The 14290-nt window shown below is 38.8% G+C and overlaps 1 protein-coding gene across 1 annotated transcript in view; it reads left to right on the forward strand.

The window, feature by feature from the left end:
* elp4 (elongator acetyltransferase complex subunit 4) overlaps window positions 1–14290 on the forward strand; it is a 66327-nt gene that overhangs the window by 394 nt on the left and 51643 nt on the right. Inside the window, exons 2-5 of the mRNA XM_036535422.1 lie at window positions 418–453; window positions 5753–5874; window positions 9336–9467; window positions 13179–13318. Of these exons, the coding sequence (XP_036391315.1) occupies window positions 418–453; window positions 5753–5874; window positions 9336–9467; window positions 13179–13318 (430 nt within the window). The remainder of the gene's footprint in view (window positions 1–417; window positions 454–5752; window positions 5875–9335; window positions 9468–13178; window positions 13319–14290) is intronic.

Genomic DNA, 14290 nt, shown 5'->3' on the forward strand with positions numbered 1-14290 from the left:
GCAAGGTAGTAGTGACAGAAACAGATTGCATTGATTCGATGCCTTACAAATATTTACGTTTGTACCTTGAGGGAAAATTTGCAACAGTTACTTTGTATACTGAGTTTGTTTTCTGTACAACGCACTTTGAGCAAACGGTTAGCTAAAAAGTCTTAGCTATATTCCCGCTGTTGTGGCTGGCGGTACGAAATGTTTAAATCTTTACACTTTGGTGTGTAAAACCTAACAACAAACTTGCTACTTTTGTTTTCTGTGATCAATATTCCTTAACATACTGGTTTACATTTTACTAGATGCGTAGTCTGCTATACAGATACTCAAATGTTTTAATCAAAGGCCATTGGAAACCATGTAAAATAGTAGACTGTATAGCGAATTAATGTGGGTGCTAAAGCCTCTACTCTACTTTTTCAATAGGAGGTGGCTTAGCTGTTGGGACACTGCTACTGATTGGTAAGCAATATCTGTGGCGTTCATCGATGCATTGAGAACAATGTGGAATTTTGTACAGTCCTCGAATTTATTATTATTATTATTGTTATCGTAATTACAGCCATATTTCAGATTCACTCCTACTTTAACTTAAAACAAGTGACTGTACTAATGCAATGCGGTGTCAAGCTCTCAAAGCTGAGCTGGCACCTACCATTGTCAACAGAAAACTGTATTTCCCCCATGCAGACATTTGGGGATTCTGTTACTCAGTAGTACAATGTCCTCCTTTAAACCTTAATTTGTGTGATTAGAGGTTGAAGTCTGTGTCAGGGGGAATGCAAATATTTTGGGAAATACATGCAATTTTTGTTTCATTTTCACATTACTTATGTGCCTGAATGTAAGTGTGATACACTGTGGGCCAGTTGCACCAACAGATTTCATTCACTATAAGTTATATCCACTATAAGTCAATATTTGGACTTTTGTTTATTGCTTACTGCTTATCCTGTCACAACTAATGTTTTTGCTGCAACTGGCTGAGGTGTTTCGGGCACGTTTTTAATAAATGCTCCTGTCTTTTCAATGGAGTGTCTCTTGCTATTTGCTAGTGTTAGAAACCAGTGTTCAGACTTTGTGTCCTCAGGGCTGTAATCTGTGGCATTGACAGCTGATGTTGTGTTGTCTTGTCTTCATCCTTTAGTTGATAGGGGACTTGATGATTATTCACTAATGCTTCTGAATCCCTGCATGGGTGACCCTAGTCAGAATGAATACCAAAGTCTTGTATAAATTAGACTGTCATTTATAGACCGGTATTGTTTCTTTAACATAGAAATGGAAAGCAGTCTGTTAAATACTCTTAATATGACTTTTGTTGATCCTACGTGTCTTGAAACAAAAAACGGCATCCTTTTTCAGCAGTACGTTACAATTCCAGGTATTAGGTGCATAAATTCATATGTCAAGTGAAAGCAGCAGAATTATGAAGACTCTGTTTCAGTGCTTTAAATTCTAAGACTGCTCCAAGAAATGCTTTTCTTGCTTTTCAAATGGATATGTAAGGATCCTTTTCAAATGGAAAAATACAGAATTGTTAATGCTGCATGTTAAGTGTGTTTTAAGCCATACAGGCTGTTTAGCATCCTACATTTATTCCCATAAATGAATAGTTTAACTCTATTTTGTGTCCTTGCTATGTCTAGTTCTATTACAAGGTTGTATAGGTTCTGTCAGGAAAAATGTGCTTTCCCACGCTAGCAGTGGTACCTTTCAGTCTTTGTAGTTGTAGTAGCCTTTCAGTGTTTGTAGTTGCAGTAAAACTGGTGTACTGTGATTCTAATGCCAGATACATGGGAACACAGAAAACAACATGCTACCTTACATAATTTTCATATTTTATTTACCTATTCATTTATGCCAAAGAAAGTGGCACAGTGCAGCCCATATCAAAATGAGCAAAGCCTCTCTCCTCAAAAAGCATCCACTCTATAATTTTAGAACTGACTGATCTGTCCCAAAGTCTGTCATCACTACACAGAGATGTGTGCATACCCCTAAAACAATTACAGGCGGGCTAATGGCTCCTGCCATTTTCATTTGTAAGACACTATAGAAACCCAGCCACAATGGACTCCATCTGAGAGAGCCCATCTGGGTGCCTTTTAGATCTTTTAAATGCCACAGAGGTCTGGCGACCTGGAAATCCATCAATAAAAGACAGTCCTTCCAATGACAAATTGTAGAGCTGTGGAATTTTCTGTCACTGCAGAGACATCCTGAGCTGTGGGTGATGTGCAAATCCCCTGGGTTCCTGGCTCACCTGTCACTTAAATCTCACGCTCAAAGATTCCCTCCATTTGAATTTACTCTCATGGTGTGGTAGCCAGCGGGTCACCTAGGAGTAACCCCAGGATAAGCAGTGTTGGTGTTCCTTAGATGAATAATGCTGGGCTGTGTGTTTTGGTGAAGTGGCCCTGTGCTTGGCAGAGGAGGGCCAGTGGTACTACATGCTGTGAAGGATGGAACAGTGGGTTTGGCTCCATCCATGGAGGCTCTGGCCTGGTGCCCTGCATATTGTCTTACTTCAACAGGCTTCAACTCAGCAGCACAGTTTCTCTGTGGCCCCCCTCCAACCATGAAGTCTGTCATCAGTGAATAATTCATGTCATTTTACATATAATGTAGCAAGGTGCTGTCATTGTCTCCCAGCTGACATTCTGTTTGTTTGGTACATGGTGTCCAATGTGCTGATGGAGCCTCTCTGGACTCCTCCCCAGCATTGTTTCCTAACATCAGTGCTGTAAGTTTGGGCTGCAGGCCCTTCATACAAGGTGCTTAAAGTGCTTGAAAGTGATGCCCAGAAATTTAAATTCTGGAATACCTGCAAAAATATACCCTTTTTCATGAATTATTTGAAAAGGTCCTTAAATCTAAATGATTTAGTCTTAAAAATTAACATTTTACAAATAATGTTGTGTGTGACAACTTCCTAAAAATTTGTCCATTGAATTAATCAGAATCGATTGAGCTTTTTCTCAAGCTGTTGCCTTGTTGCGTAGCTGACCATGTGGCGTGCACTAATACATGCCATGTCGCTAGTGCGCCAATGTCTCTTTCTCTTTTACCCCAGTTGAACACACGCAGCTGTTAGCTAACGTGTAGCACATTAAAAAACGTTTGGCTATCTCTGAGGACTATGTGCTAAAACTTTAAATTGCCAGGAAAATGTAAATTCAACCCTGCTTGGCAGGATATGTAAGAATAAGATTGACTGGCTTTGGACTATTAACAAGAATCCTCATCGAGCCCGCTCTAAACTGTGTGTAAAAGACTTCGACTTTGCCAGCATGGGTGAGTCAGCCCTGAAGATCCATATGAAGACCATATGAAACTTGGGAAGGGATGCTTGCCCAGAAATATTCCTAAATGACACAATGATTTTCCGATCAGAGTAACAGGTGTAACAAGCAGCCACAAATTGAGCTTGTTTAGCAAGTCGGAGTTTGTGTAGCCTAGACAACAACATAACTCATGTTGGGTAGCAACCAAATATGTAAAATTACTCAGATAAATATTGTGATCATACTCATATAACAAAAATAACATTTTAATAAAGAATATAGAAATTCACCCCTCACTTGAATGTGAATATGTTCATATTACATTATGAAAATTATTATTATTATTATTATTATTGTTTTGTTGTTGTTGTTGTTGTTGTTATCATCACAGCCATAACATTTTGGATAATAATAATAATAAGAATAATAATAATGGATACTGTTAATCGGTAATTGGTTGGTCCAGTTAACTGACAGAATATCCCACTAATGGTGCATTCCCAGGGCGCTTCATGCTAAAGTTACTTGCGGCAGAAGTCATTGTTCTTCAGTTAAGCCGCTGCTTTAGTTTTGCTTTGCTTGCTTTGAAATGTGGGGTCACTATGTGGGGGGTCACTAGTTACTAGTTGCAACCCCCTTCGCTTCAACACGACGTGCAGGAAATTGCTAAATGAAAGGGAGTGACTTTTCAAATCAGAAACCACTACAGTTACTTGTATCGAAACAGGAGCTACTGATAACAGCAACGTCTAAACACCCCAATTAAAGTAGGATATTATTTGTCCTTGAATGTATAGGCTACCTCGATCTTTTCCTTTAACAGTTCACATGGAAGGGAGTAGCCTAACATTAGTACAGACTGTCGGATTGTCTGGCGGGTTTTCATTAGCTGATTTACATAAATTATTTAATCTACAGCTGATAACATGCGTAGTAATTATGTGAATAAAGAGGATACACTTATGTCAAATTTGAGTTGCATTTCTGTGCTAGTTGAAGGTTGAGGATTAAAGAATTTAATATGCAACATAAAAAAAGAATACTGCTAATATGGTACAGTATTAGAGCTAATTTCGTATAAACATACTGAATTTTAGAGAACCAGCACATATTTGCATTACTTGTTTTGTGCTAGGTAATTGAAAATGCAGAAATAGTTCTTGAAAGTCCTTGAATTTAATTTCATGATGTTTGTATGACCCCTGGGACTGATACTGAAGGAGGATCTCAATCTAACTGCCATAGTATGTTGTCTTCATCTTTGAGTAATGGATTTAAATGTGTATTACCTTCTTCTTACACATTCTTTTTATATAATGACAGTGGCCACAAAACGTGTGATGATTTGCTGGAAGTGTATTATTCAAAAGTAATACAAAGAGAAAGCAATGATGTGGTTTGTCAACATTGACTTGGGATTGGCTTGGATACTACTGCCTTTGATTGCACTAGCTGTTTGCTTTGGGGCGCTTGTTTAATTGTTTGTTACAGCTGTCACTTTTACTGTAATGGTATTTGCTGCAGTTGCGCCATGTAATCTATCTTTAAATTGTGTAACTGTACTTCTGTATTCTGTATTTTGTGTGCTAATGATTTGTAAGTCACCCTAAATGAGACACAAATCAATAATAAATATGCCATACTCAGGTTTTATTTAAGTTTGTGTCATTGAAGTATTTTGCTTGGAATAGAAGCCCATGCCATATTATATATGAACACAGTGGTGGTTTAATTGTTATTGGGCATTGAACGTTTAAAAATTTGCAGTAAATATGTTTATGGGCCTGAAAATGCTCCCTGCAAACATGAATGAATTTTCGATGTAAGAGGTGCATATTGTTTGTAAATAAAGTGTAAGCTTGTTAAGTGTGTTGATTTCAATGTAACATGTTTCGTTGTAAAGAGGATTTGTGCAGCAGTGCTGGCTGGTTGAACAGGTGCATAGTGTTGGAAATAGCCCAGCTGTACTGAGGAAGATATTCCAGGCTGATGTCCTGTCCGGAAAGCTCACCCCCTCATGGGGTACAGCCGTGTGAGTAGCCATGTCCTGACTGAAGTCAGGAGACAGCACTGCTCAAGTCATGGTATCCCTTTGTTTTTCCACGTGTAAATTTGAGCAGTCATTAAATCAGTTACACTCAGGCATGTACTCCCTGCTTGTCTTCTGTGTGTTCAGGAGAACATCCATTGCAGATTGACTCAGGGGCCAGAGACAGAAATCTACTTTGACTTTGGGTGCAGAGATGTTGTGGCAGTCTTTGAAGTGTGGCATAACTATCAGTTGTTGTGCTTGTTAACAGCATTATTCAGAGAAAAAAACGGTGTATTTTCTTGGAAACAGTAATCATTTCGAATTGCTCCTGTTCATGACCTTTTCATACTGATGTGCTCTTTCCCATTATAAGTTGAAAAATGTGAACAGAAATCCAGTCACATTTTGTGTTGTTATCTAAGGTGTTTGTTTTTCCCAACAGAGGAAGACAAATATGACAGCTATTCCCGAATGCTTTTGAAGTATTTCCTGGCTGAAGGTGTGGTGTGTGGACACAACCTCTTTATAGCTTCTGCCCGAGACCATCCAGAGGATATTCTGCAGGTAAAGTGTAACCCAAACAATGTACATCGTCATTTTACAGTGACAGTGTATTCTGTTTTACAGTGGCAAGGAAGTATGTTAGAAATTCGTGCAGAACCAGTATAACCTACTGTATATGGAAGTGTTGTTTTTTTTAATACAGATTAGATTAGCAAAGATAACGTGCATCATTTAATTTATCCATGAGAGGCCTTTTCTTCATTCTGTATTTACATTATAAGTTGCGCTATATTTAATTTTGTGCAATCTCAGAATGTTTGATGGAATCACATGATGTGCACATGCCTGTATTTAGAAAGATTTGTCTCTGCCTCTAATGACACACAACACTACATAGGCTAAATCACAGAGTGATGATTAAATAATAGGTTTAAAAGGTAGTGTCCTAATCGACACAATGAACGGAATAAAATGAAGGAGGTGAACTAGATATTTGAAGCCATTTTTGACCGGTGCTTCAAACATACAGGTTGTAATTTTTAGCTTGGGACATTAATTATTTTCTTTTTGATCAGTAATCAGAAAAGGTCAAAGGTGAGGGCTGTCATTACTTTGACAATATAAGATGGCAACAGATGTTAATTTCTGGACCATTACTGTCCTCTCCTTCTGGCAGATAAACCCATGACAAACGCCACTGACACTCCCATGTGGAGAGAGACAATCTAACAGACTGTAATTATCCCTACGCTATGAGACTGATGGAGACAAGCACCAGATAAAAAGACCCATCACCTACCTTAGATATAATATTTTACTACCCAGCAATTTATCCATCACCGTTGAAAACATTCAGGCCTATTGTTGTCAACCGTGAGATGAAGGCAGCATTAAGATTTCAATCTCTGAAATTACATCGTTTTTGGATCAAATAATTCCATTGAGCAGTGTGGACATGCCTTAGGGCCAATATATATTTTGCAGTTCTATGTATGAAATACTTTTCTATATGAAAAATTAATGAGCATCTTCAGTGATGTACATTTTGGAGAAAGCATACAAGTTGAGGATGCATCTTTGTCAAAGTTAATCTCAAAAGAATGGAGTACAGAGCATCAAAGTGTTTAACAGAGTATCCTCCAGTTATGTTTAAATGCATGAAGTTCAGTCTGTTGTGTCACAAAATACAAAGAAGTGTTTAACTGCTGTTACACTATTTTTGTTTAACTATTTAGTTGACTTTATAATAAAAAAGAACACAATTTGTCTTAACTGTCCAGTTTTTAATCTAATGCTGTGCTCAGAACAGAATGGTACTCTGAAATAGTCAAAACAGAGCAGAGTAACATGCTTTGACTGTTAGGATCTCATGCATGGGTCTGTGTCTCTGAGCCTTCCAGCATATGTACTGGAGAGCGCTATGGCGCCGCAGGAGTCTGACCATGCTCACTCAGCTGCGCTTACCATTCATGTGCACGTCTTTAGCCAGTCGCGCGTACACACGGCCAATTACTCCAGCTCAGACGGGTGTGACACTAAGCCTCATTAATAGCAGTATATGATGTTGTGCATTTTATGACACCCTGGAGTATGGAGCAGTGCGAGGGGGTCACATTGTTAAGATGTTTCCTGGAACATCTCTTTTTAATGCGGAACAGAGCAATAGAAGCTGTTTCAAAGCAGAAGGCAGATGGAGGGCAATTGTAAATATTTTGATTGATAGAGGGAGAGGTCACTGCTTAACCTCTGTTTTCCATATAAAAGACAGAGGAGAGGAGATCAGCCATGGCAAATGTTGCAGTGCCTGTGTCTGTGCAGAAACATGGAATAACTCGAGTGTCTGAAAGGTGGATCAAGTGTTTAGCAAGTGAAACTTTGGCAGGCTGTACATGTATCAGATGCATATACACACATACAGGATTTTCCTACTTGGAAATGTAGAAAATCTTTTATGAACTTTGTAATTATTGATGATTGAAATGTCAGTATAAATTGTTGACTTGGTTTAAATGGCTGTAACCTGATTTGTGGAAGTCAACAGAATTTGTCTGATATTTTCAGATTTACTAATGGACTGCTTGTTCTCATGAGAATAAATTATGTTTTTGTAGGTTGTATGAGATTTTAGAAGCTTCTTTTAACTTCATGGATTGTTACATTCAGTGGATCTTATTTTGAGGTAATTACCAGCGAATAAAGGTGATCTGTAAAAAAAAAACAGTAAAACGGTAACAAAATCTATTATAATGAAAAATAAAAAATATACTGCACATTTTATCAGGTAAAAAAGAAAAAAGGGGTACGCAGTTCCAGTGTGTATGTATTGTATGGTTTGTATTTGTGTGTGTCATTGTATTAGGTGTATGCGTTTGTGTGTGTATTTTAGGGTGTGTGTGCGTTTGTGCGTTTGTGTGTTTGTGTGTGTGTGTGTGTGTGTGTGAGAGAGATGGCCAGGCTGTTTGGCTTTTAGGAGTTGTGCAGTGCAGCAGGCGCCTGTCTCCTGAGGGACCGCTCTCCCCGCCTCTTTTCCCGCTCTGTCACATTAATCCTGACCGCTATAAAGAGTGTAAACCCCTTCCCATGGGATCCCTGTGTCACAGCCACTGGGCAGCGTGGGGCGACAGCAACAAGTCACCCCACACCCCACCCCAGCACAGAGACCTGCCACAATGACCAGCCCAGGGAGTTGCATGAACCTTTAAATGAGAATTACCTTAATGATTGGGGAAAGAGCTGCCATCCACGTGGCCTGCTGATTGGCCTATGGCTGCTCGCAAGTTTAATGAGTGGAGCTGTTGTCACAAAATGTGGCAGTACTAATTTGAGGTGTTATTTGTAAGACAGTAGCTTGTTTTTCTGTTATTGCACAAGGTAAGGTGAGGTTCCTCAGGGTATTGGCCCATCCGTGAGTCTGTAAGAAGAGCAGCACTCTTCTTCAGCCTGTTCTGAGATTTAACACACATCTCACATTTCCTCTCTTCAATGGAGAATTAAGCAGATTTGATTTTACATCCCCTATAACTGATTTTCTTTGATGCTTATAAAAACTGCTGAATACCACCTCCTCTTTCTGCATTTTCTTTAAGGATATGATAGTGTAAAAATGGTGATGTCTAACACATAGACATTGTTGAAAGGCACCTTTGATGCTTCTGTGAAAAAGTAAAACCCAGAGAAAGTGCTTGATTAGACAAGCCAAACATTTGTAAATCGACCAATTAATGGTCATTTTAATTTGGTATGCTCAAATCAATATTTTTAAAAACTTACTGAATTTTCCCCTAAAAATTAAAATCACCTCAGACTTCAATTATATATGTCTGTTAAAATAAATAAAAAACTGTAAGGAAAACTAGTAATCAGCCAGAGCTGAACTTTGATGGGGTAGAATGCATTTTTTGTTGTTTTTTCCTGTTCCCGGTGGTATTTGGTGCATGTCAGGCTATCATGCTGCGACGTTTCATTTAAGAAAGTCTACATCAGTGATCAAACTTTCCCCTCCTTCATTCTGTCCTCTGTAGGAACTCCCAGCGCCAATTCTTGATGACATCGCCAGCACCAGAGTAGAGGAGGGGCAAACAAAGTTGGGTGACCCTGAGGGTCAGGACTCAATGAAGATAGCATGGCGGTACCAGAACCTTCCCAAGGTGCAGGTAAGAACAGGTCATTGGACATGTGTATATACAGTAGTGTCAGCACAGAGGCAGAGAGTTTCCCTTTTATTTGATGATTGTCCTGAACTTGCTGTCCCAAAATTAACAACCATGCCAGCTATTTCAATAAGCATAACCCATTAGCAGCTATTTCTTTTTTTTTTGTGTTGTGTGGTGATAGCACTGCGTCTATGTAAATCATTTAGTCATCATGAGCAAAACAATTGTTTAGATCTCTGTTGCAGTCAGAATTAAGTGTAAATTAAAATGATTAAAAATTCTAAAACTGAGCCAATATTTTTGTTCTAATTACAATTGCAATATTTAATGTGATGATAGAGCAACACTATTAGACACACTTTGGTAGTACAGTCCATGAGGTGTAGAGATGCTGGGAATTGATATGTCAAATTCTAGTATTAGTATCTAGTATCTATATTTAGTTGTTTAGGAGTATAGAATTTTATGTAAGAAGGATAGTAATAATGAACACCTTAGTGTCCAGCTATATTATTAAATGATTTTCTATTTACAACGTTTTATGACAGTGAGCATTAGAAAAAAAAAACGATCAAACTAAAAGCCAAAACAAAACATAGCTGTTCTTTAAAACACGCTGAAACCCTGAACTGAAATGGATTGGTTGTGTTTTGTTTTTTGTAGCATTAGCTGCACGCTTGCCATCATGGATCATTGAGGCCGATTCCGAATGATTGATATGAAATGATGTCCGAACAGAAGCGCGGTGGAGGTTGTTAGCGCATTCACTTCCCATTAATATAAATGGACTGCCGCAGCAGCCGCACCGAGTCATCTGTGGAGCTGCAAACAAAGATGATTGAAGGCTCGCACACATATTTATACAACTGCTCTGTAAACTGCATGCGAAGACTGTCTTATATTCAGTCTTACCACAATGCTCTTTGTCCTTAACTTGGAGTAACACGTTTAACCCAATGCTGAGTTTTCTGTTGCATGTTTTTCCAATAATTTCACCAAAATAGCCAAGAATGGGGTGGTTGTGTATTGTGAGTATTCAAGCCGAGCAGAATGTTTAATGTTGAACGTGCTCTTTTGAACATGACCATATTTTCAGTCAGCTTTCAGTCAGTGTGAATATGTGTTGCTGGGGGCAGTGATTTGGATTATGGGTAGGTGAAAAGAAATAGGGGCTTGGGTGAAAGTGAAGCTGAGGGGACTCTCAGTGACACCCCCCCACCCCCACCCTTTCAGGCTTGTGAGGCATGTACAGGGAGAGGTGTCAGCTCTCTGGCCTCTGCACTGGGGCTAATGATATGGCAATGGGCCACTTTATAAAACTATTAGGTATGCTTGAAGGTTTCCAGCTCTGTTTGGGTACTTTATCTCACGTCATTGGTTGCAATTGGACAGGCATATGAGCAAGCACTATAACGCATTGTTGCGTGACACGCCTTTTTCTGTTTCTTGGGTTTCCATACTGCACTCCAAGTGAAACACTGAATGGAGTTAAATAAAATTGTTTATCCATGTGCTAAAGTGTGTGTGGAAAGCACTTGTAATTTGTATCAAACCACTGAGCCCTTTGTGGGTGCTTTTGCGGGCGTAATCCGGGAGAACAAAGCTTATTTGACTTGTAACATTTACTTCACCCTGTAATTTGTTAACTGGATTTGCCACATTATCATCAGTTAAATGATAATGACGGTACAATGTCATTTGGATTTTGTAAAAAATTGTATTTTTTCTTCTTCATATGGAAGATTATAAAAGAATATAAAAATTGTAAAGCTTTCTTTATTGCCTTATTACAGGAAAGCTTTTATATAAACAAGTCTCTCACCAAGGATACAAAGTGGTTAAGGCTATCTTTAAACAAAATTAGAAGGTGCAGTTCCTTCTGAATGAACCATTTGTGTACTTGGGGCAATATATAAACTGTCACAGCATGAAATCAATTTTCTGCCTTGGTTCATCTCAAATCTGAGGTTTCTAGCACATTAGTATTGCAATTAGAGGCATGGGCAGCAGAAGGTAGAGTGATGGCTGTCCACTGACTGACAGATTCTTTTTCCTTTCTTCTACTCTGGATTCGCTCTACAGAGGTGTCAGGAGCGCAGCCTGATCGCCACTGATAATAAATTTATCAACTCTTAAACTTCTAAGGAATGAATGGGCTTCACCCCAGCCATTCAGCTTGGGCAGATTACTCACGCTTAGTTGGGTCTAGGTAGGCTTTTGCAAGCTTCCCCACCAGGCCTGGGAATTCAGGACATTGAGGTCTATTCAAAGGCGGCTGACACAGAGCATGCTTTTATTGCTCTCTGTTTTATTATGACTAAATCCTGGTCTCCGGCCTGGCTTGTTCGTTGCTATACTCTTTCTTCTGCCTTAAGAAAGGTTATCCCCTACCTTAATCCATATTGCAATGTGGATTAGGGACACCAGTGCGGCCACCAGGATTCCCTCAGAGGCCCTTGGAAACTCCTCGTTCTTTTCTCCCTTTGCCATCTTTACAAAGCGCCGATAGGCCTCATGGAGGATTTGCATCCCAAATCAGCAACCCGGAGCTTTTCTCAATGAAGACATCAGATCAAAGTTCAGCCAGTCAAGGCCCTGCTAAAACGTTAAGGAGGCTGGCTCAAACACAATGACAAGATGAGCCACGACGGCCACCACAGTAAGGGGGAAAAAAACGCATCAGGATCCCTTATCCAGATTAAGAGTAGATTATGGCATGGACAATGGTTTCATTTGAAACATTCCTTTTTAGCCTTCTAAAGCTCTCTATACTCTCTCACCTTACAGTTTTGAAATTATTGCAAATTGACAGTTGGTTGATGTTTGTGAGCAGTTTTGTTCCTTGGAAAATGAGTAATCTACCATTTTATTTGTAAAAATACAGGGATATTGTTTTGTAGGGATCTTATATAGTAATGTGTGTCTCCCTGCACAAAATCAATTTTGCTGTAACAACCAAAATGGTAAACATGTAGGTCATCCACTTTGTTCGTTTTAACCATTTAGGTCAGTCATCCATTAATAACCAAGAACATAATTAGCATAACAGTCTACAAAGCTGTCAAGATAACTACCTGAGACTGTGTCATAGTGTATTGACAACTGTTGAGTGATCTTTAAATTGACTCTTTATGTAAAAAGATGTAAAAATGTATTTTCATATTTATGTATGCTGCTGTAACCATTCTAATTAAGACCTGAGCTGACCTCAGGTCTTCTATAACTGAATGGACACAATTAAACTCAACCAAAAAAAATTTGTACAATAATGCATTGATTTGTCTAAGACAGTAAATGGTGTGAATTATTGTTGTTTTGCTTATCATTGATGAATGTTCAAATATGTAGCAGCTCAGCGATTTGATTTCTTCCACCTCTCTGCAAGTTGCTGAATGAACAGAAATAACTTCACATGAAAGTAGAACTTAACACAGAACAGAAGTATCTTTTTACTTTTCGCTTCAGAATGCTCCAAATGACTTCTCTCTCTTCAAGGAAGAAACAAATGTGAAATTGTGAAGACATGCTTATCTGAACCACCTTGTTCTTGCAGAACCTCAGTCAACTGTCTCAGTAACAAAAGAGAGAATCCAACAGCCTTATACTGGAACTGTTTTTGCAGGCTGCTGACAAAAGAATCTCTTTGAAATTGATTTTTGTCAGTACAGCACTACTCTCTGCAAATGATTTGATTCTCATGTTGACTTGCAGACTGCCTTGGCTTCCTCGTCCAGATTTGGACACTATTACGATGTGTCCAAGACAATGGATGCAGAGATGAGACAGACCACTAAATGCAACAGCTTCTTCCTCCCAGATGAACTCCCCATTAATTCAGCCACAGAACCAAGGTAAGAACATTTGTACATTGGTGTGATTTCTCTGTTTTTGTCAACTAGAATATATTTGTGTGACACTGCATTTGCTGTGTTTGTGAGGCAATAAATGGTTACATTGTAAAACATTTTGTCTATGTGGCATGCATCTGTTTAGTAGACAACAGAGTGTATTTTAAAATAATGCGGTGCAATGTCCTATTAATGGCTTCATGGATTCATCATGGGCACCATCCTTTCTTTTACAGCATCTAATCAGCTAATAAAGATTGTAAAACAGCTTAATGTTCCTTTTGTTTTGAAAAATGTTTCTGTGTTTTAAAACAGCAAATTGGGGAGTAAAAGGTTTGGGGAATTTATGCAAATAAAAGCAGTGTTTGCTTTTGAGTTTTTACGGTTTCAAGTGCGCTTGACGATCAAAGGTCAGATGTGCTCTTTACATTAGAAAAGGTCTCAGGCAACAGGGCAAACAAATCAATCTGCTCTGCTTTACATGGAAAGGGGAGTTTTATGAACCTCTCTGTTTCATTTCAGTATACAGAGTCGTTTAACTATTTATACATTAAGCCATTAGAACAGGAAAATGGGCCCTAGGCGTGTAGGCCAGTAAGCATGTGTTTGCTTACCAGGTAAAATGAGCTCATGTGTTAAACCTAGAGAAAGTAACATTTTCCATGGCTACTGCAAAATGTTGTATGATGTTACAAGTCTGTTGTTAAACATCCCTGTAGTTATTGTTACCATGTGTGTTTGGATCACAGCAAGCTGTTCATTGAAAAACTTGAGGGAATCCTGAATCAGAATTTTATCATGTTTTCCTTTAGAGGGTTGTTAGCGGTGTGGAGTCCTTCTAGAGACCTTCTGAGTTTCAGAAGGATCGAAGAAATACACATAGCTTTTTGTTTGGATTTTTAGAGATGACATTTGATAAATTACAGATGAACTATAGCCAGACATTCACAATATCTTTCGAACAGGGAGCTCATC

Source organism: Megalops cyprinoides, chromosome 8 (assembly GCF_013368585.1).
Source record: "Megalops cyprinoides isolate fMegCyp1 chromosome 8, fMegCyp1.pri, whole genome shotgun sequence".
In the NCBI taxonomy this organism is placed as follows: Eukaryota; Metazoa; Chordata; class Actinopteri; order Elopiformes; family Megalopidae; genus Megalops; species Megalops cyprinoides.